We start from the raw sequence: 24,167 nt of genomic DNA, 5'->3' as shown, positions 1-24,167 counted from the left end.
AAAAACTTGATTCTTTCCGATAATTACTATTTGATGTCAGTTGAAAGCACTCGATTGAGTTAGCAGCATATGCTCCTATGCCAAATGAGGCTTCCATAATTAAATAGAAACTGATTCCATGAGGTTTTTCTCATATCTGATTAATTAGTAATCAGGTGCCCTAGCCCCGTTCCTCAGCGACACCTTATCTCCAAGTGGTAGCTGTGGTCTAACTCATGTTCACTCAAGCCAATCTGCCCCAAACCATCACATGGTGCTCAAAATGAACAACACCATGTCCTTGGGTGGTCAGAAGGTGAAAAATGACATGAAGGTCATAGGAACATAGAACCATGGAATGACTTGGGTTGGAAAGGACCTTAAAGATCATCTAGTTCCAAGCCCCCTGCCATGGGCAGGGTTGCCACCTGCTGGATCAAATACTCATTTAAAGTCTTTGGCATACAGTTAATCTGGCTTTTAGACAGTACTCTTCTACGGGCACTTGCCTCCTCCGACATTAACCCTTGCAGAGGGCATACATCTCACCTAATCCAAAATGATGACAAGTTAGTCAGCTTGGACCCTCATGGTGTCACTGGAGGTATCTCAAAAGAACTATCCATCCATGTTATTATACTCCTTAGGGATGAGATATGCTGTAGTGAGAGACCTTTCTGTAGACTATAAAGGATAACCAAGGTAGGCTTAGATAACTCATGGAAGATATCTGTATCAGGAGAAATTAATCTCTCTGGCTGAGCTCCTCCTCTAGGCTACACAGACTAGCAAGGGAAAGAAAGTCACGCTTTCAGAGCCACAGTCTGACTGGGAGACTACTAAGAAACAACTGCCTTGGAGGGCCATTTTTGATCCTCTTTTAAGATGTCCTTCCTTCTCCTCTCACTTTTAGGAGAGCAAATCTGGAGCCAAAAGTGTTACATCAATTCACAGAAGTGTTAGAACAAGTGAGAGAACCAAGCCTGACACTATCTATTTCTTGATGAATAGGTTTTGCTTGATTTTTCCAACACTACGGTGCAATTGTCTCATCAGAGATGTTTTTATTGTTCAGAGAAAAGCTGTTCTCCTAATTAAATCCTCCGGGTACAAAAAATCTTCTCAGTATTCTAAAGACCTCATACAGGGGTTCAGATCCTGCACCCAGCGACGAAAGGACCTGTTAAGGGTTAACTAGGTACAGCCATTTTCTGAGAAAAGAACAAAAACCTCTCACACTGGAGGTGTCATCCAACCACACAGCATGACAACTCAAACCACCATAGGTCATCTGTACCCTCCACATCAGTGCAGGAATGTAGGGCTGAATTCTCCCCAGCCCAGCTGCTATCACAATTATTAATGTTAATTCAGGATGAAATGCAATGAGCATGAACCTGTTGCATTCCATTGCCTGAAAAGTGATCAAAGCAAGTTACAGGCCTTCAGAATCATCAGGACCATGGTGACATAGTTCTCCTGGTTGTTTTGTTTTGCTATCGAGTACGTTATCATTGTTTCTGTACAGGACAGGAAGAGATATAGGCAATACAGGCAAAGGACGTCATTAGTAAACATTGAATTAAAGTGTCTCTTCACAAAATGCAGTTATAAGGCTCCAGGGTTTAGTTGTATAAAACCTTTATAAGGCTCATCAATTTTCTGCCTTATTACAGCTCTTCCTGGATGCTTGGGCTGTGAATCATAAATATAGGCCTTCCTGACTAACTTTTTTCTGGTTTAGGGCTCCTTGAGTGAACATGAAGGAGGAGCAACCTGGTCTTTTATCAGCTTTGCAGTGACAGGGAATTTTGCCTGTGGATATTAGGAAGGGCTGAAACCAGGATAAATGGCTCCAATAGCCTTACTAACAAATAACAAGTGCCTCTGTGCTATTTAACATCAATTGGGCTAACATATATCACAGGGAAATCAAAACTTTTAGACACCACAATCAACAATGTGGTACGACACACCTCTAGAAACTGGAGAACCTGGGATAGGATTTTTTGCCCTTCCTCTGCTTGGGTCATTCAAGGAAGTGCCCAGAAATATGGTATCCTGGGGATACTGCACTAAGAAATGATGTAAAAAAGTATCTGGGCAAGTAGAGACTGATTCCTGCTTGCAGCATATTAGCGATGGAGATGAAGCCATCAAATTCCTGCTACAGACATCATACACTCACAAGCCCATTGATGAAAGGATGATGGAAGCATTTCCATATCTTATTTCTCCAACTGACCATCCAAAACAATGGATGTTGGGTGAATTTTATCAGGAAGGATATCAGTGCCTTCAAAGAAATATTAATGCAATTTTCAAGCTTTTCACCTAGGATTCCCTTTTGTCCCTGAGCAATAAGGCTGAAGAAAAATACATTTATTCTCTGTATTTTAATATTAGAACCAAACTGTCTTAAGGGCCTGTTTTTCTCCTACACGAAGCAACTACAACAACCCGTGGAGCAAACTGGAAGTGAGATCATTCTCCAGGAATTTAGAAAGACAATAAGTGTAATCAAATTATATCTTTTTTTGAACAACCACGGAAACTGCAGACCTGCTTCTGACACAGCAGTAACACGAGATCAGGCCTCGGGCCCTCTTAACAACTCACACATGAGCAGCCCGAGCAAAGTCAGCAGGGTGACCTGTCTTGGTAAAAGCTGTGTCTAAGGAAAAAATGCATTTGGGGTCAAGAAAAAGTTTGATAATCCTTCCAGAGATGTTCACAAATATTGCTCGTGACAAGCACTTCCATTTCAGGAAAAAAATAAAGCCATGTGGGATGGAGAGATGGAGCAAGCCAATGCTTTGTTTTATTCCAAGAGAAAATGGTTTAAACGCTTCAAAAGTGAACAAAAAGGAAGCAACATCTCTCTGGTTTGCAGCCAATTCCAGTATTGCCCAGAGACCTTAACCAAGGAGCAATCCCACGCTGTGGTACCATATGCTCGTATTTGTAACAGACTTAAAAAGCTCATAATGTTATTATTGTCATTTACACAGGACATTTCTCCTAAAAATATCCCAGATGTCCCACAGTGTGATGTTTCTTTCCACCTCTCCCATTACAAGAAGGGTTTTTTTGGTACAATGTGGTCACTCCACATGAAGGCTGTCCTCCTGAAACAGCATTTGGGAATCACAGAATCACAGAATGGCCTGGGTTGAAAAGGAGCACAGTGCTCATCCAGTTCCAATCCCTGCTATGTGCAGGTCGCCAACCAGCAGCCCAGGCTGCCCAGAGCCACATCCAGCCTGGCCTTGAATGCCTGCAGGGATGGGGCATCCACAGCCTCCTTGGGCAACCTGGTCCAGTGCCTCACCACCCTCTGGCTGAAAAACTTCCTCCTAATATCTGACCTAAACCTCCTCTGTCTCAGAGGGAAACCACACATCAATTCAAAGCCTGTCACTGAGGAGCACCTCTCTCACAACATGGGGTGCCCCAGAGAAACAAAAGGCGATGCTACAAAGACTGAGAAGCGTCAGAGCAAAGCTGATGGTGTCAAAGAGACTGGATTCTCCCCAGGTTCCTCAGACCAAGATGGTCTGAGTCCTCACTTCCCCTCATTCAGCACTAGCAGGGAAATGGGGCTCTCCCTCCTTGAATACCAATTCTCCTTGGTCTGAAAAGATTATTTTTAAAGGGACTGGTAAACAGAGGTGACATATGTAGGTAGCAGCAAGCATCTTTGTTAGCAGGATTTCAGCACAGGTGCCCCACATCACAGCAGTGCTCCCCATCACAATGATTTCTCCCTATTCAGCACCCCCTGTATGGTCCCACGCCTGCGTCTCATTTACAAAAGTGTGAGCAAGCAACACATCAAGGCAACTTAACTCCCTTAATCCCCTCCATACGGTAGGTTTTCTTGCCTTTTGTATCAGGCTTTTTTTTTTCTTTCCCATAGAGAAACACTTGCATGTCACTGGGCAATTTTGGACAGGGGGAGCGTGCACAACACCCAAGTCATCCATGAGCCAAGGTGGCCTTGCTCAGCTGCCCTCTTCATTTGAATAACAATATCTCCTCCTCCATAGGGTCTTCCCTCCCCTTCTCCTCCTCTTTCCCCCCCCCCCTTGTGTGAATTCGGGAGCCTGCCCATGAATGAGCTGGCATCTGATCTGTATTCACTGACGTTAATTTTGGACGTAACGCAGCCCTGCCACTTCCCCGCCATTCGCCCTAAAAAGCGTCCCAGCGGGCACAAAGGCAGAGGGTCAAAAGTAAGCTGACCCCTGACAGAATGTACAATTATTAGGACGAAGCGGGACACAAGCAGCTGTCGAAACCCCACCGGTGCGGTGATGTGCTTCCCAAAGTCAGAGTATGAATAATACGCCGGAGCTCTCCCCTCCGCCCTGCCAGGGCCTACGCCGTTCTGCAGGAAGAATGATGGCCCTCCTGAAGCAGCTGCAATAATTGTGTCCCCATTGTCCCCCGTCCACCCCCTACAAGTGCCCATTGTGGGCGCGGGGTCGGGTGATTACATGCTTGGGCTGATGGCGTTTGGGCCCAGCTGCCCGGCTGCTGACACACGAGCACCGAGAGGGGGGACCCGCGTCTGCGAGACGGGCCTCCAACATACCAGACCTTTTACATAAGTCAAACAGGAACAAATGACTCTTTATCAGCCTCTGCTCCCTTTGAAGTGGCGGCTGCTTATGGGCCCTTACAGCTTTTCCTCCTTAGCCCGAGCAAACATCCTCCTTTTGATATGCTACATGCTCATTATCTCTGCCCCATTTAATGATTTTTGATTGAAGGGTGGCAGCGCGGTTGCCAAGAGGGTAGTTAAAGAGGCTCCACACAGGCAGGGCTACAAGAAATGCTTTCCTTGTGCTGCAGCCTAAATTTGGAGTTTCTTAACAGTGTGTTCTTGTTCTTAGCAGCAGATAAGGGCTGAGCGTGAAATTCTTAATTAAGCAGTAAATAGAGAGTGGGGTGTCAGCAGATGCAGCCTGTAGCCATGGAGACCAAGTCACATGAAGAAGGAAGCTGAGACTAAACGCCGGCCCCGGGCTCGGGCATGACTGACAGCTGAAGAATCCGACAAAGCTTGTAAACGGGATTAATTAGCTGGCCAATTATTTCATATAGTTAAATGTAACTAAATAAAAACAGCTCGCAGAGTTGGGTGGGAAAGTGTTTTGAAGGCCAGACCCCCAAGTGCTGTCCTCTCCTTGTCGCTGCGTGGACCTTGTAGGATACCAAGGCCAGAAGGGACTGTGGTCGACTTCTTCAACTTCCTATGGAGCACGAATCCCAGCCCATGAGGATTCTAATAGCTCCTCAAAGAGCTGGAGCATACCTCTCTGAAAGGATGCCTGACCATCATCTAAGGACCTTGAGTGATTGGAATGCCACATGCCACGAGTCTGCTCTGACAGCTAATTATCCTCACCCTCATCCTGTATACACGAGATTAGGAGAGAAATTAAACAGCATACCAGGGCTAGGAATCCACCCGCTTTCTTTCACACTTTTACCCTACCAACAGTGGTAGGTATTAGTTACCCCACACTGAATTATTGATCTCAGTGCTAGCCAAGGCTGAAAATGTTCATTGCATGACTTATACATGTTAGGCGTTGCCACAAATTTTCCCTGGTGTATTCTGATTGTTTCTCTGTATATCAAAATGAGAAATAGCATCAAGCTCTTCGTGTAATACGAATCAAATGAAAGGAAAGCAGATGAGGAACAAGAATGTATCTAAGATGCAAGAGTGATATGTACTGGCCTGATCATTTTTTCCTGGTCTTCTCAAGTCCATCCCTTTCCCCAGCAATTGTAAGAGGTCAAGAAATATCTTCTGAGCTTTCCCATGCTGCTCTGTTTATGAAAGTGCAGCTCAAGATACCCAAACTGAATATGGTTGACTTTCATATTTGAAAGAACAAAGCTGTGCTGTTAGAAAACTGAAACAATTAAAAACAAAAACAAAACAAAACAAAGACTTTTTGTTTGTTTGTTTGTTTTGTAGTGGATTTCTAACATGATCTTGGACCAGAGTTAGGCTCAACAGCTGTACTAGCAGACAAAATAAAGCCAAGTTATGGGACTAAGAGCTGGCTCCCAATATTCTATAAGGTTATATTGCTGGCCAAGCTCCTGGCAGAGCTTTGGTCCAGACCAATGCACTTTCCCAGATGGTGACCATTATGATTTGAGAGTAAGCACAGGACAGGGATCTTTCCTAATTTGAAGCCTGGGTGCATCCAGCCTGTTTTAAGAGAGAAAATGTTAAGCTGTATGGACACAAGCTGTGCAATTCCAGTTGGCCTCAGGACCAGAGATAGATGTAGCTAGTGTGAGCCTTCAAACTGATGTTAAGGGATAGGCCTCTTCATGTCTCCTGAAATGTACACTGAATTATTTCATTGCTACTAAAGACCAAGCTTAGTGGATTACCTGCCTTCATTCCAGCCATGTTTCCCTGTAGATCCTACATGAGAAAGTCATTTGCATGCCATCTCAACAGTATAAACCAAGAACAATTCATAAAAGAAATTCATCAGATCGGTGACAAAATTTTCTGTTCCTGTGAAAATCAGCATCTTGATACTTTAGTTTTCTTGTAAGATGATCAAGAAGCTTTGCTTCATGAAGTGAACTCCACTTCACTGAAGTGCCTTTGTGATTCCAGATTCTGCTATCATTGATTGCAATGACCATTATTTTTCCTTCTACATACAGAACTTAGAGTTTTTTTTAAAAAAGTGACTTGAAAATAGGAATTATGGAAACATCAAATACCTGAACTTTCTAAAGGAGAGACCACTACACTTTGTGATCCAATGTACAAATCTGACACTCATACATAAAACTCTATGTTGCTTTTGAAAGTTTACAATCACAGGAAAAAGCATTGCACAGTGAAATCCTATTGCCTTCAGAGGGCTCATCCTGGATAAACTGCACATGGTTTATAAATGATATGTGTGATATGGGACCAGCTGTCACCAGAGATCATTAGTAGAATTTAATGTTTTTTCCACTCCAAAAGACCAATTGAAATTCAACTGATGCCACATCAGGCACTGTTAATGACACATTCCAGTTTTTGATAGAACGGGCATCAAATGGATACTGACCTGATGTGCACACACTTACCTATTTCACTGGTCTTATGGAAGGACTGCTCACTTACTGAAAGGCCATTGCAAGACCTAATGGCTAAGGCTCCATAGCGTCCACTGGCTTTAATTGAAAAGATTCAGCTCTGCCATCATACTTACCCAAGTAGGTTAGCTTCCTCAGTGTGCTGTCGAGATACCAGTCACAGTTCCTGTGATGACCATAGGAAGGCAGAGATTGGAGTGGCTGTCCAGTCCTTTTCCCACAGGACACCACAACCTCAAGTTGTGCAGGAAGATCCTTGTGTTCCACCAGCAAGTAATTCCCAGTTGTGAAGTTGCTAAATGTGACTGAATACTAGAGGAGGAACCAAAATAAACGTGTCTGTCTCTGTGATTAGAGTTCTACAGATTGTAGTATAAGAGGAATAAAGTGGATGGTGTTCCACATGGGCAAAAGACTTTTCTGAGCAATACGCATTGAGATCTCTGGAACTGAGTAGGTAAAATTAAATAGGAGATGATGACGATAAAATCAACTCCCTTTGTCACCTTAAAAGATACAGAGGAATAATACCTTCAGAAAACTATGCTTTATGACATCTTAAGATAATATGAATTTTGTTAATTTCTTCACACCACACTTTAGTCTACTACATTCAAAACCTTATTCCTATTCCAGGTTACTTCTGAGGGCTTCAGAATTAGGTCATCGTATTTGAGCTCTGCTTATAAATGTAAAGAGACTTTCTCTCTGCCCATCCAGAAAGAAGAATGCATGATTATCTCCTCTAATTAAAATTTAGAAATTACAAAAATGCCTGTGTTACCTGGAGCTGCTTGCTGACCAAAGGGCTGTCGAATGTCAGTGTATATGTCTCTTTATCCAGGAGCAGACACATCCAGCCATGTAGGTTTGAGAGAGTGTCAGGGACATAATTGACTGTGGTTGTCTTATTCCTACTGTCAATCACAGTTAAATTGTAGGGAATCTCTGGAGCCTCTCTTCTGGAGGAAAAATAGAATATGATCACTTTTTGTTACTCATCTTTGTCATTTTGCAACCTTTACAGTTTAATTTTTATTTGAATACTGTAGTAAGTATACGCTGTCTCTCAGCATCCAGATGAGAACTTAACACCGTTTCTGTTTTTCACTAGTACTTTCCACTCTTGAATTACTCAGAGGAAAAAACTCAACACTATCAATGATAGTAATATCCATCAACAGTAGTAATTATATCATGAATTGAGGTTGAAATGGACGTAACTACCAGTCTTGAGTATGGCAAAAATTTTACAATGCTTTCTCTTCAGGGGCAAACTCCACCATTTTCCTGCACATGGACTTTTTTTTTCAAATTATGCTAAACTGACCTTGATTTTTGAGATTCTTACTAGGAAGACTGCTAATTTCCCCAGGCTGCTAGGTTGTGTATCGTAATATCTAAAAATACAGAACACTCAGCTTTCAGGAATTGGCTTGTTGAAACCAACAAACTACACAAAGGAAAGGATAAGGTTGGATATCAGGGAACATTGCTCCTTAGAAAGAGTGGTGATGCAGTGGCACAGCTACTCAGGGAGGTGGTGGGGTCACCCTGGAGATGTTTCAGAACTGTGAGGATGTGGCACTGAGAGACGTGGTCAGTGGGCATGGTGGGGTGGGCTGGGGTTGGGCTTGGGGATCTTGGAGGTCTTTTCTAACCTGAATGATTCTTTGATAAAGATGAAAGGCAGTTAACCCTTTTGATGTTCAGACACTGAATATCCACGTTTGATTCATCATCTGATTAGAAACTGCTTCAATACAAAGACCTATATTCTAGTCCTCAACATCTTGCATTCCTGCAACAGCTCTTGAAACTGATGGAAACTATGGCTGAAATTATGCTCTGGTTAGCTAGACTGTGCTACTGCTCTGCCTCTGGAATTAAGACTTAGAATGTCTTTGTGTTTTCATACCATGGAAGACATCACAGAGGGCCCTGTTGACACGCAAAGCAACCTGGACAGGCTTATTCTGTAAGAGAATCATGCCACTTCCATTAAATGTCAACAGAAAAATAATGGTTAATCTTCAAAATTGAAGGTGCTAAAATACTGTTTCAGTCAAAATAGTACACAACACCCAGGTCCATGCGATAAATGAAAGATGTAGGAAGAGTGACATAACAGTAGCTGGAATTTTAGCTCTTATTTTTGGCACTGAACTAAGGTCATACCTGCCTCTTCTACATTTTGTGCATAGGGAATTGCTAGAGATAAATGTCCCAGGACTTCAGATCTCATTCTCAGCTGTGGAGAAGCCTTGCTGGCTTGCCAAGGTACCTTGGGGCCATGATTCTGACATAAAGATGAACGCAGCAGATTTATGAATGAATCAAATGCTGCTGCAGAATCGAGGCAAGTTGGCCGTTTCACCTTTAGTCCACTTAGTTTTGGTCATTTGAGCTGACACTGAGCTAAAAATAAAAAGTCTTTTTAGCATATCTGAAGGAGTATTTCTCATTCTCAGAGTACTATACCAAAACTAGGTATTTTAGAACGTTACTCAGTAGTCCAGACTGGATGCAGGCCTCTTTCTTAAGACAGGCAACACTAAAGTAAATGTCATCTCTTAATGTGATTTGATTACTGTATCTGTAATTTTTGGGGCTCATTTGTTCCTCCTCTCCTTGCAGCTAAGGGGACAATAATTACAGTAGCAGGCACCTTGAAGGTGGGTTGCCTGCAGATTGTTTTGTTTTTTCCTCTTTTAAAATCATTTCCAATTTTGCTTTGCTATTCTGGAGACTGTCATGTTGGCAAAGGGCTTTCTGATTACCCGGAAACATTCAGCTGAGAAACAGCAGTGGTAAACAGGGGAAGCGTGAATCAGCAAAGAATCACTCAACCAGAAGATATTGGCAGACCAATGAAACTGACTGGAAGGAGTTTATAAGGCTTAAACTGCTTTCCTACTACTAATAAACCTCCTCTTATAGGCATTAGCTAGACCAGGATATTAGGCTGCTAATTAAGCAAGTAAATGACAACAAGCACATTACTGCTACAGTTATCAGCACCCGCACAGGTATTCAGGAGTACATTTTTAGCATCAGTAGCATGCCAAGCATGGTGTGGTGCAACATTAAACTATGTTGTACATCAGAATTGTCTTATCGAGTTACCAAGGTACACAATGCCACAGCAAGAGACAGAGAGTCTGACACGTCCCCTGTGTGATGTAAACCCTTGCCATTTTGCTCTTTACTTTTCATTGATGGGGGTCTGGAACTTGATGATCCTTGGAGTCCCTTCCAACCCAAGCCAATCTATGATTGCTGGAGAAGCCTGATCAGACTGCTTGAATCACTTTTCCCAAGAAAATACTTTTCATGCATATAGCAAGGTGGTCTGGGTTCCCTGACTTTCATTGGGAAGTTTGTTCATGACCTGGAAGAAAAGGGAGCAGCAGAGAAAGATTGCCTGGCATCTCATGGCCTGAAACATCTGGGATTTTCTTGACGTGGCACACCACATTCTTGCTTTTCACGCTCTACTCCTGACATAGAGTCAGCACACACACCAAAAAAATTGGAGGGAACATGAAAAATGCAATTCTGCACAGAACATTCGTACAAGGAAATAATGAGCTTGATACTATACTCCCCTTGAAAGGATTGTGCTTGTTTTTTCACCTATCTGCCAAACAGACACCAAAATGGAAGTACTTTACTAATGGAATTACCAGTCACAATTAGCACCATTTCCATTTGCCCTAAATAGCCAGCGATTTCACTGTGCCCTAAATAGCCACCAATCTACCTCTCCTTAATGTTAATGGAGCAGAGTAGTGCTCGCACACACAAGTATTTCTAATTCAGAGGATCTGAGGGAGCCTGCACGCATCATTAACATGGAGAGCTTCATTATCAGAGGAAAGAGCCTTCCCCCGAACTTCCTCTGGCTTTATTTGAAAGAAACTAGGAGGCAATGGTCTTAATGCAAAATTAACCCTCACTTTAAACCGCTGGAAGCCTTTACAAACTGTAAGAGGAAAAAAAAAAAAGGATGACTCATTGAAAAGGCTGTATTTTTATATCGAAGCAGGTTTCAATTAAGGAGCAATTTTCTCTAGAAATATGGCAGGATTGCTAGATAAGACTTTACAGTCTGAGTAACAGTTTACCAATGGTAATCGTACAAACTGCTACGCAATGCAGCTCAAGTGCATTGTGCACAACTGTTCGGCATAGATGGCCCTCCAAAGATTTGTGAAACCAATCAACAACATCAAGTAGAGCAAATATTAACTCTCCTGTTTATGTTTACCATTGACTTCCTTATCCTAAGGGTCCATATCTGTGCATACGAAGGCAGACGCTGTGCTTAGCTCTAACTGCTTTCTGTTTGATAGATGTGTGTAATAATCCATTATGATTATCCCTTTCCTAAAACAGGAAACAATACAGCATCTCACTTCAAACAGGACGCCAAATGTTTATAGCAACAGTTCCATTTATTGTTGGCTAAATGTAGGCTAATTCCAAATTATGGCCACGGCAAACCCTTTACATGTTTGATGGTAGGCCTAGGAACAGTTCATTTCACTTTAATGGCCAAGAATCTGAATTTTCATCTGCTTTCAGTAAATATACGTATCTTTGTCGAGAAACATCTTGTTTCAAGTCTGACTTGTATTGTGAATCTTTATCATCGGTGAGCTTTTGTAGGCAGAGATCTTCAGGAAACTAACAAGATTGTTGTCCCCAGTCCTGAGTGGCTATTATGGGATAGGCCTTTTGACTTTGCAGTGCAGAAGAACTGAGATGATGTCAGCAACTGGAAGGGTTGTGAACGACAAGCTAAGAGGGCAACTTTTAAGGTAGCTTTCAAGCTAGCTGCTTCTGTTTTCCTAACTTATTCCTGTTCTAGGATCAGTTCCCCAGCTTCTACAATTTACAGGCTGGTATTTTAAGGAAAACTAAAATTAGGAATGCATTCTGAGCTGGAATATGGCTGGTAAGCAAGCAGCTCAAACAATTCTGCAGTGTAAGCATAGCAAAGACCTGCAGATGGCAGCTTAGTCACTCCACTTATCCCACATCAGGTGGAGTTCTGAAGCACCCAACACGAATCTTAAGATTTGGATGCGTGTACTTGGAGCGTGTTTTTACAGCACTCTCATTGTCCACTCAATTCTGTAAAAAATTAATGCAATTTTTGGACTAATAATTCTTTGGTTATGATAGCATGTCCAGTTGGCAGACGTGGCTTGAATCTACTCAGCCCATAAGAAGCATCCAAATAGCTTTTCATTGCAGGCAAAGAAAGCGCAGGGCTATCAAACTCTGCCTCGATGCTAAATACTTCCCTCTGCACCTAGGAACATTGGAGCCAATAGCCAAGTTGAGGGCTGGGCTCAAGGACACGTGTTGCATACTTATAAGTCTGTACAGGATACAGCTTTCTTGCAAATACTCTAAGGTCTGAAACAAATGTCAAGAGGTCCTGCACTGGGAAGCAAATCTCTCTTTGGTGAGCTGGCACAGATGAAGCTCTGAAGCTCAGCTGATGTGCTTGTGGACTGAACACTCAAAAGCTAACCCTTAAATATTAGCTTCTATGTTATGCCACTGAGAAAGGCTATTCCATGAGGCCAACTGAGCACACATGCTGCCCCGTGTATGAATCCCATCATGTACGCAGGGAGGTTATACCACCAGAGAGCAACTGAGCACATACACATTGAGTAAAACAACAGTGACTGTAAGGGTGTTTCACAGCAGGCGGGTGTTCATCTGGAGGCACCACAGTAAGCAAATATCAAAGGAAAAGCAAAACGAGAGTAACTGTTTGAACTCTCTTCAAGACTCAAAGACCCAGACGTAGGGGGTATGCTATTCTTTTCACTCTAACCCATCAGCAACGGCTGGGTGTGCAGCAACTGAATGCATGCACTACAGGAGAGGATATTAGACCAGATTTAAGAATTAAGGCTATAAAGAAGAAGTTAATCTTTTCCTCTGCAGCAGACTAAGAAGAGGGAAACAATAAAAGGCTCAAATGACATGACTGGTGCTGAGCAAGACCCAGCTTTCTGCAGGGAGGAGGGAAAAGCCAATGAAAGGGAACAAGAGGCAAACTTCCTCCTGGTACACGAGGTTGCAGTGTTTGGAATCCTCTTGGCCACGAGGTGCTGCCTGGCTGCCCATTATTCTAATGCACTCCTCTTGTAAAAATTATGCATAATGTGAAGAAACTTTCAAAGTCACTTAATCATGTTATGACAATTTTTTAATGAAAATTTGTTTTAATATTAATAGAGACTCATATTTTCTCTATAATATGGGTAGCGGTGGCATTTGGAGCAGCCGTATCTAGCCTGCAGCCATGCTGCACTGTGCCATGGCATAAGCTGTTCTTCAGATTACTCAATAACTTTCCCACATATAAATTTATAAAGACTTTTATAAGCTTCAATTACATTTTTAAAAGACATAAAAACCCTCTTTAAAGAGTGTTTAAGTGACACATTAGTTTAACTTTCAACTGGACTTCGTGGAGAAGGCATTGTTACAGCAATGCAAATTTGGAAACGGATTCCTGTTGCTCTGGAAGTTGTTGAGTGAAGTAATTCAAGACAGGGAGTCAGTAACTGCTTAACATTCTTGTCTTCTATAACAACAAAAATGGGTTCCCAAGGTTTCCCTCAAAAAATAAAATAAAATAAAAAACTCAGACATTTTCCAGACGCATCTTGTGGAAAAGATGGTGCCAACATGCTATTATACCCTGGTAAATTAGACAGAACAGATGGACAGTTGGGTGTCTACATTCTGCTTTGGGCTTGTGTCAACCAATCCTCTCCTAGACAGATCCCAAATGGGAACTTTCCTAAAAGGTAGCACAGATACAACTTCCGTGATCTTTTGAAGACTAAGAAGGTCTATAAGACAGCTGTGGCCAGGCCTTGCTGGTTGTCCTCAAAGTCAGGGAATGAGCCTGAGGCTGCTGAGATAATGGTAACTACGCTGTGCCAAGCTGTCTTCCTCCTGTGTGAGTAAATCACAGAATGGTTGAACTTGGGGATGAATCCCGAGGGGTCGTCTGGTCCAAACTCCTTCCCAAACAGGACCATCAGATGCTGTTTAGTTCTCTGACCAACCATCTTGCCATACCAGGACTTCTCTTGCAAAATCCTCCCTCAGACTTTTGGATCTGGATTTTTGTTTTTGGATCTGGAGTCCAGTCTTCAGGGGGAAGCAAATAAACATGCCAAGCCCCCCACACTTTTTATTCAGGAGCACAAAGACCTGCACCAAGAGAGGGCTACCAAGCAATTATTTAATTGCTATTGCCTGAAATAATCTCCTTGTTCAGAGTGAGTTCATATCAAAGTGAGGATTCTGTTACATTGACACTTCAGTCTGACTGAAGTGAGCAAATGTGCTTCCCAATCTTAAAGCCTGGACTTACTGCTTCACATCCCATTTTTCACCCATGGTTTTCACAGCCCCTCATCTTCCCAGCTGCAGGGACTTAGCACAAACGGTGAGGAACAACTAGGAGCCTAATGAAGCACAACGAGGAACTAGCAATCTGCAGATTTGACAGGTTATGTACTCCTGGGCTGGTAGAGCACCACGGAAAGATTACTTTCAGAGCTACGTTTAATTCTTTGCTCATCAGAAACTAAAGAAATCCAAGCAACAGTACTTTCATCCTTTTATTGAGATGAGTCCAAGAGACTGCATTGCTAGGAAAACCTTCCTGTCACCCAGCCTATCTTTCTTCTTCTGTCTGCTCAACTGCTGCCAATTGCTCCCAGTCATGTTTTGTTATACTAATCCCAAACAATTCCTGTTTTATTGCAAACACTCTTCAAATACATCTGGACAAAATTCACCCTTTCCTTTCCTTTCCTACCCCACCCTTTCATAGTCATGTCATAGTTTACTAACTGACCTGCATTCTTCAGACTCTCCAGCTCCCTTCACTTTCCACCTTTCTTCTCCACCAACTCCTTTTTGGAGCAAGGCATCTCCGACTCACTGCTCAGAAGAGCTGCTGCTTGTGTTCATACAGTCACCTAAACATGACAGTGGCTTGGCTGGTAGGAGCTGCTCAGGAAAGAGGATCTGGAAGCAGCACAGACAGGATGCTCTGTCTCCCAGGCTGAACGCTGATCTCTGCTACTGAGACTGCTGATTATCTTTGACTTGGGTTGACTCTCAGCTCATGTAGATGAATAATTATAAAAGGAAAGAAAGGTTGGCTGAGAAGTGCCTGATTCCCTTGATACGATTTACCCAAAACTCTCAAGAAATTTATAGGGAAGATAAAGTGTAGATCAGGACTCAAACCCATTTGCTCCTTAACTACCTTTTGATGCAAGGAGGAATTACCTGCATTAGGACACATTAGTGCCCACATGGTGACCACATGTACTTCAGGATGACATCTAAGTGTATATGCCTTTGACTCAATTTGAATTTGCTCATACTGAGTTTTTGGCTCACCTGCCAAATCATTCCAGTAATTTTTGAGTGCTGAATGAGCTCTGGGAACTACATCACTGTTTTACTGCAGTTGCTCTCATCTGTAAAGTGATTAATTCACTTATGCTTTGGGTTCCATGATCGTTTACTAAGATAAAAAAATATTATTTTTATTTCAGTATATAAACAGAGGTGTTATCACAATCAAGTGGGAACTAGTATCTCATCTACTTCAGAAGAGCAATTATCTAGTTGCCAAGAAAGCTCTGTCTCTCACAATTACAAAAGTTGACTCTTGAGTTTCCTATCCCCCTTCTACCACTTTCTGATGCCATAATATTGATGGTAATCTATAATCATATAGAAAAAAAAAATGCTTATGTTGTGATCTGGGTCAGTCTTAATAAGGTTTGCTGATGTGAATTGTCTACACTTACCTCACAGAAAACAAAGAAAAGCAAAATGAAAGACCACAAAGAGCTTTTGAGGTGTGTAAGAAAGGCATGGCTACAACAGAGTGACAGAAAGTTTTCTTTTAACTAGATATATCATGAAGTTATTGTATGTTCCATACCACATGGCTGCTTATTGTATGAGAGATGGGACTGTGCAATAATAAAACGCTGAATCTAGTTTTAGTAGAAAATATAATACACAAACCCAATATTTCATGAAACTAACACAGAAATGAAACACGATGCCAGAAATATTCTGCTGAAGACGTGAAAAAACAATCTATTCATGACCACCCATTCTTTGGGAATTTGGGGGGAAATCTCTCACAATGAGCATAAGAGGAAATGCTCTCAGACCATGACTTAGACTCTAATTAAATTAAAATTATTATTATTATTTTAAGACTGCATCTCCTCACCAGGGGTGGTGTTCTCATAATCTGTGGCTATTTTATATTTCAGCAGTCAGAAGATCTTGGCAAAGTTTCCAGTTCACTCACTAAATTTCTGATTTTGGCTGAGGCTCAGCCATCAGTCTCACCCTGACCACATTGAGCCACATTCCCAGTTCTACAAATGCCCATTTATATTCTTCTGGTAAGCTGAAGAGAGACAAAACAGCAATATACCACAACCTCCACTTAAAGGTCAGTGTAACGATGTACAAAGAACAACATAATGTCCTGGCTCCAGACAGGACCGAGATTACAGGTGGAAAACCAAGGTAACACGGGGTGAGCAGCTTGCTGAGAACTTCAGAAAAATAAATTAAATATGAGCAGGCCATTTCTAAATTAGTAAATAAATTAAACCAAAGAGAGCTGTCTGGCCTGGAGGCCAAGGAATATTTATACTTTTTCTATAGTTGTCCATACATGTGAGTTCTCCTCCTCAAAGCCATGATGACTACGCCCAAATTGCCCATTGGAAATGGTCCCTATCCTCTCTCTCAAGCCATGCCATGGGAACTGCCTGGGCAAGAACAAGTAGCCTCAGCAAAGGGATCATGCAGACAGCAGCAGAGTCTATCTTATGTCAATACAGAATCACAGAATTGCTCAGGTTGGAAAAGACCTTAAAGATCATCAAGTCCAACCACAACCTAACCATATTACCCTAAGTAACAACCCACCACTAAATCATGTCCCCGAGCACCACATCCAAAATGGTTTTTAATCAAATACAGGGATGATGACTCAACCACCTCCCTGAGGAACCTATTCCAGTGCTTAACAACCCTTTCTGTAAAGAAGTGTTTCCTGATATCCAACCTAAACCTCCCCTGGCACAGCTTGAGGCCATTTCCCCTCTTCCTGTCACCAGTGAGAGGAGACCAACCTCACACTCGCTGCAATCACCTTAGATATATAATACAATATAGAACATAACAAGTGACATCCATGCCAGATTTTCAAAAGTAGCTTTCTTACTTACAAGTGAAGAGACATACGGTGGAAAACAAGGTCCTTGCTGCATACACAGCCACCCAAAGCTTGGCTGAAATTGGCACTGGTTGTGCATGAAGCCACAAGGATGTCTGTATACGGGAGAATATGACTTCCTTCCTTCCCAGTGACAGAGCCATCGAGATCCTCAAGAATGGCAGCATGTGGAAAGGGGAAGGACACTTGGAAAGGTGAGTTGGTGAAGGTCAGATGCTCAAGTCTCACTGTAAACCCACCTGGGAGGAACAAACGGCAGTTTAGAAACAAAGACAGAAGAAAAAGAGATTAGTTTTGCTTTATCATCACCTTGGAAGTGTGACTACTGATTCAAAAAGAGGTGGGATTCAGAAAAATGATAAATAAATAAAAGGAACAAAAAAGATGTTTGCTATGTACTGGCCAGGATCCTGTTGTCTGATCCAGGTGCTGCTGCATCAGCATCTCCTGAGTGACTCCAAACACCTTTTCTTAAGTCTCAGTGCCAAAAGCTAGTGTCCCCAAAACAGTGATTCTTGTAGATCCTTTCTGCTCTCTTTGTAAGAGATAAGGGCTGCTTATGTATATGTGTAAATAACATGTTCATATGTATAGCACCTGGCACAGTAAAGCCTTGGCTGAAAAGAGTGGCTGGAGTATGTTTTCACAACTGTTAACACAGATGGATTCAGCAAGGAAGAATATTCATGTGAGCTAAAGCACAGAAAGGTTTTGAACACATGAATATTTCCAGAAATGACAGAAAATTATTGCCCTATCAACCGGAACAAGTCAGTTTTGGCATGAGTATCCATGTGCCTCATTTGGTTACTATTTACCTAGCATACTGTCAGTTGTAGCTTCTCTGAGTCAGATTTTACTATTCCTCCTGTCCTTTGATCTCAGCTCCTGAAGTCTTTTTCTCTCTTATGTTATTGTAGGGCAGTATACGTTTATATATAAATATATTTAAGAGGTAATTGCAGTTGGAACACTCTTCAAAGAGCCTTTGGGTACTTCTTCAAAGCTCAAAAGGATGCTTCGTTTACATACGTTATCTTAGGCAAATTCACCTAAGGTTTAGGCTGGCCTGAGGTAGTAGCTTGGTAAAATTCTGCAAGGATGTGTCATAGCTATTAAAAAATCCTCACTCTTGAAATGTTACCTCCCAAAATGAAGACGCAACAAGTCAGAGTGTAAAAACCCATTTCTACGTCCCATTGAGGAAATGAAATCAGTTCTAAAATAAGGCTACCTTTGTCTCAAAAAAAAAAACATGTGATATGTGGTTCCAACTAAATGATGAAGCTATTTCACAGGGAGATAATTTGGATAACTAGCAACATGACCCTAAGTGCACATAAAGCAGAGCAGTCCAGCAAAGTCAGCAAAATGCAGAGGGTTAAATATTACTGATTGATGGTTGTTATGCATATCATCATATGATATGGTTTCTCAGTTCATCTGTGCTGCACAATATGCATAGTATTCATCCTGTAGCTACATATCACCATCCTATGGCCCACCTCCCTGTGAAAGGGCAAGAGCTGTTGGGTTGGTATCCCCACTGGGGAAGTGAAGCATCAAGAGCAATGATTCTGAAAATATTTACTGCATTGAGACGTAGGGGAAACACACATACAAACCAAAACCTAGTCCTGGATAAGTTACCTATAGGAAACATAGTGATAAGATGACTGAAACCAAACAGGTATTCTTCATCATTGCACTGTACTCGTTCCAGGATACAGCTGAAACATCTATCAGTGATTATGGAAGCTAAGAATTTCTAAATAGATGAATCTGAAGTGCAACAACTGTGCAAACACTGCTAAACAAGTGTAAGTTATACTCACCCTGCCCTTGGTAACAGCCTGAGCAGGTCCTGATTGCTGTGCAAGTGCTCATATCAAAGTTTCTGAAAGCTGTGTTGGAGACGAATAGCTGGAATCTTTTGGGAGTTTTCAGTCCTGCTGACATACAGGTCTTATCCTGCCATGAAGAAATGAAGAGCACTGGGAAACAACTCAACATGTGGATGCCCAAGCCTGATTAACTCAGCATGCAGTAGCTGTGATATAAGATGACTGCACTCAGGCCTTTGGTTCTCAGGTAGCTTGTGCTATTTGAAGGACACGTATTACCTGTTGTGTCACAACTTGTAATAATTTAATAAATAACATCACTATGTATAGTATGCAATAGTGTTTCTTTCAGGGCAGCAATGGCTTTGTTTGCTTTGTCTGGCCATTGGCTACTGGGAAAAGTTGGACTTTGCAAGGGAGAATGCACTATACTGCCTCTTTGGCTTTACTTTGTCTTCTCCATCAGGCAAGAGATTTCCATACTTTATAAAGCCAATTATCCTAATTGATGTTACAAGAAAAATCTGACTGCTAAGACATAGAATACTTCCTGTGATTGGGGTGGGTGGGGATAGTTTAAGCTGGACTCTCTTCAAAGCTCTGGTTGAATTCAGGGTATATCAGAACAATAAGAAATTAAATAGATCAGCAAGAGACAGGAAAAAGCATAACATGTGAGCAAAACCACAAGTGTTGAGGAACATAAAACAGAAACTAGATTTCATGGTGGCTGTGGTCCATGACAGCGAGGGTGAGTGCATTCTCTGTCCATTTATCCTGAAGACAGGCTGGGAAGAAAGAAGTATTCAAAGCCAGGGGTAGTCTGGAGGAGAAAGCTGTCAGGAACATGTGATGCCATTTCTGAGGCCAGTAAATAGTTTAGGAAAACAACTCACAAAAGTTATGATAGAGAATCAAGGGAGCAATCAGTCCAGTGTGAAAGCATTCTCTAGAATGCAAAATTTAGAATGGAATGGACTTTTAGAAATAGTCTGTCACTTCAAAGGGGTGGTGTTATCCTTAGTCTAATTAAGAGACAGCATCTCCACCACTCCTGTTAGAGCAGAACACCTGGTGTAGTGGTCCTGGTCTTTGTGCCATCTCCTTCTACATCACTGCTAAGCAGAAATCATCGTGCTGCTGGTAAGAAATCAGATTTGTAGGTTTTCAGCTTGTACTTGTGGGTTCTTCCACCATTTCTATCATTTTTCATGATTAGTACACAGAAGAAGGGTATGAGATGGTAATTCCTCCTCTAGTGTGTGCCACATCTCAAACCTTCCATATTTTCAAAAAGAGATGCTATTCCTCAAAGAGCCCCACACCAGCACTGAGTTTCTTTACGAAAGCGTGGAAGAGGCTATTTGAAGTCTTTCCCTTTTTCTCTTTCTATAGACCCTGGATCTGGCCCTGCTCATAGTGTGTTAATTGATCAAAGCCCCAGTACTGAAATGCCCTGATATTTCCAGAGCACACTGGTTTAAAGCACCACATTCAAAAACTGTAAGGGAAGCAGAGAGAAATATCCACTGTTCCCATTAAATTAGTGTCATAAAGTTTTAATTGATATTAAAGAGACATCATTATTAAAGGGAGAATTACATAAATTAAGATGTAAATTATGACAAGGAGGCTCTTATCATGAGATAATCAAAGATAATCACCCCCCTGGGGTGTGGGAAGAAACAAAGCACAGCTGAGCGCCTCTAAATCTCTTAACAAGTACAGCATCAGAGTTCTACCGTGGATCCTGCAAAGCAAAAACAAAGACACCACTCTTTCATCCCTGAGAGAAATTCATTGTGTCATTGAGCCACTGTAGGAGTGGACAAGAGAGACCATGATTGTGTCCGAACCATGCGCTTCAACAGAGTTACAGCAGAAATACCTTCCTGCAAGGTTCTGAAGAAAACTCATTTAGAACTCTTTTCTGCTGGTCAGAGAGAAAATTAAATTCATAAAAAGCAGCAGAAACCTAAGCAGTGCAAAAAAGACCTCAAAATCACAAACAAGCTGCCACGGCCAGCTGTAGCTAAAATTTCATCATCATCTGTGTTATTAATCTGTTAACAAGCTGGTAGCACCCAAAGGACTTTGTCTGGCTGCCTACAGAAATAATAGAAGATTGTGTTTATTGCATTAAAAATTGTTATATTCTGGTGGCATTGTCCATACTCAAGTAAATAAGCAGCACTGTGTGTTCTCAGTGAACCAGGGATGGTATGAAGGAGAAGAGGAAATCAGAATGTTGACTAGAATAGAAATCAAACCTACCATTCTCCTATGAAGTAAGGTTGAGGGAACTGGGCTTGTTTAGCTTGGAGAAGAGAAGGCTGCAGGGAGACCTCATTGTGGCCTTCCAGTACTTGAAGGGAGCGGATAAACAGGAGGGGGAACGGCTGTTTGTGAGGGTGGGTGGTGATAGGACAAGGGGAATGGTTTTAAACTGAGACAGGGGAGGTTTAGGTTGGATATTAGGAGGAAGTTTTTCACCCAGAGGGTGGTGAGGCACTGGAACAGGTTGCCCAAGGAGGTTGTGGATGCCCCATCCCTGCAGGCATTCAAGGCCAGGCTGGATGTGGCTCTGGGCAGCCTGGGCTGCTGGTTGGCGACCTGCACACAGCAGAGGGTTGGGAATGGATGAGCATTGTGCTCCTTTTCAACCCAGGCCATTCTATGATTTTATGATTCTCCATTTTCAAATCACTAAGCTAAGCTGCACATCTCTCAAACTCATCCTGAAGCTGCATCTATGCCTTCATTTCTCCTTACAAACAATTTAAAAGCCAAACTTTGCACAAACAGGGGCTGTTCTTCTGATTGCTCTTTTATTTTTCCATTTTACAGTTTGTGCAACTGCGGTGCTTACCTCTTGCCCAATGCGTCCAATTAAAACACTGTTAGCTACAGTTGTGTTTCCCAGGCTTTCAATGATGTCAATGCCAAAATCCATGCAAGCATAGATTCGGAAATTTTGGAGTTTGAGGTTGCTGCTACTGAAAATCTGTATAAAAATATAATAAAGGAATAGAGTGGATAATTAAAAAAGAGTGTGGTTTATAACTACGCTTTTCTAAAAGTACAGTGAAAAACAGGAGAGTGCAAAATGATAAAAGTTTTGATTTTGTATTTATTTTAAAAAATTCCCTTATTTTAGCTTTCAATTAATAATGCAAAAACTTTTGAACTTGGCCAATTTGTTTTCCATTAAAGAACAGTATGAAATAAAACCAGAAAATTCAGAGAACTGTTAACAAACAGGTTAAAAGTTTGCTAAATATCATCTTTTAATTAATGGAAAGAATAATGGGGTAAAGAATCAAGGTTTATAGCAGAAAGATGCCTTGAAAACAACCAAAGATATTGCTTACAGTCAGCTAACAGCTAGAAGAACATTCCTAGAGGAGAAATTCCCATGGAAACCATTAACCCTACAAAAGTAACAGAACTTCCACCAACCATAATCTTTACAAACAGAGATTTAAACTGGATATAAGGAGGAAGTTGTTTACAATAAGGGTAGTAAAGCACTGGCAGAGGTTGCACAGCGAGGTGGTGATGCCCCATCCCTGCAGACAGCCAAGGTCAGGCTGGATGGGCTCTGAGCACTGATGGAGATGTGGGTGTCCCTGTTCAGTGCAGGGAGTGGGACAGATGGCCTTCAAGGGTTCCTTCCAACTGTAAGGATTCTGTGATTCTGTAACTACCTCACATCCACTGGGAGAACCTTTTTGGTTGTCCTGTAGTGGCAAATGTAGATTAGATGGTTAGTTAGGCCAGTAGGGCTGTCATTAGCAGTAATGCTGAGTTTGCACTGAACTATAAGGAGAGCTCACACAAACCATTACCAAAACAGGGGCCTCCAGCTAAGGGCCAAGGACATAAAGGAACAAGAGGTTCTACAGCAGCTGTGGCCTAACTGCAGCCTGAAAAGGCAAAGTCACTATAGAGATGATGAAGAGATGAAATAGCATTTCCTGAGCATCATGGAGGACAGTTGGGACAAACATACCTGGACTCCACCTTGGCTGCTCCAAACTGTGAAGCTGTTGAACTGAACAGGGCTGTTTGGGCTGTCTGGCAAATATTCTGGGTACACAAGCAACCCGTGCCTGTTTAGGAAAGAAAGCAAAGGAAACAGTTTCCTTGCATGCATTATTGGACATAAAACATCATCTTTAGGCCTGTACTTAGTCTCCATTTCAACATACTTAATCAGAGCTAAACTCCAAGAGCTGAGTATTCATGCTGCTATTGCACAAAGCATCTGGAGGTAAGAAATGCCACCCCAAGCCACAGAAGCCAGCATCATGTCTCTACTATTGGCCTGCAATACATGTTAAAGAGTGTAAGAATGAAACTCTGTTCTCTTGTACGCCATCCTCCTCTGTTCAAACTGTCTGGAATGCTTCAAAATTAGCTTTAATTTCAACACATAAGTACAAGCTTCTGCGCTCTGCTGTTAAATGTTTGAGGAAGAAATGTGTTAAATGTGGCACTATAAACTAAGTCAGGATCATTAAAACAAGGGAGTAAGATGGAGGTGCTTGCTGACAGCACAGGAAAGCACAGCAAGTTAACAAATTGAGCTGGTGAATGAAGAAGAATGGAATATATTGAAACTACTAGGAAACCACTTGCAGTCAGACCCTGAAAAATAGCCTCAACTACACACCAGTCCGTCATGGGCTCTGCTCCGCTACTGAGCCAACAAGAAGAAAGAAAGCCCTTACAAGGGTGCAAAACTGAGAAACAATTACCAGCAACAACAAAATCCTGAAGGAAGGGACAAGGCCATTTCTGCTCACTGCTGCAGTTATAGTTAGCACTACCATGCACAGAAGGAAAGTCTCTATAACCAAAGGTCCCCTAAT

At 42.0% G+C, this 24,167-nt stretch overlaps 1 protein-coding gene across 1 annotated transcript in view; it reads right to left on the bottom strand.

The window, feature by feature from the left end:
- PKHD1 (PKHD1 ciliary IPT domain containing fibrocystin/polyductin) overlaps positions 1-24,167 on the bottom strand; it is a 69,146-nt gene that overhangs the window by 31,063 nt on the left and 13,916 nt on the right. Inside the window, exons 7-12 of the mRNA XM_019613428.1 lie at positions 23,306-23,405; positions 22,163-22,297; positions 19,285-19,420; positions 17,442-17,688; positions 7,898-8,075; positions 7,230-7,425 (exon numbers count right to left, since the gene is read on the bottom strand). Of these exons, the coding sequence (XP_019468973.1) occupies positions 7,230-7,425; positions 7,898-8,075; positions 17,442-17,688; positions 19,285-19,420; positions 22,163-22,297; positions 23,306-23,405 (992 nt within the window). The remainder of the gene's footprint in view (positions 1-7,229; positions 7,426-7,897; positions 8,076-17,441; positions 17,689-19,284; positions 19,421-22,162; positions 22,298-23,305; positions 23,406-24,167) is intronic.

The sequence above is a fragment of the Meleagris gallopavo genome, chromosome 2, assembly GCF_000146605.3.
Source record: "Meleagris gallopavo isolate NT-WF06-2002-E0010 breed Aviagen turkey brand Nicholas breeding stock chromosome 2, Turkey_5.1, whole genome shotgun sequence".
NCBI lineage: Eukaryota > Metazoa > Chordata > Aves > Galliformes > Phasianidae > Meleagris > Meleagris gallopavo.
The sequence above is the reverse complement of the archived record's forward strand: the minus strand, read 5'-3'. Positions and strand labels throughout refer to the sequence as shown.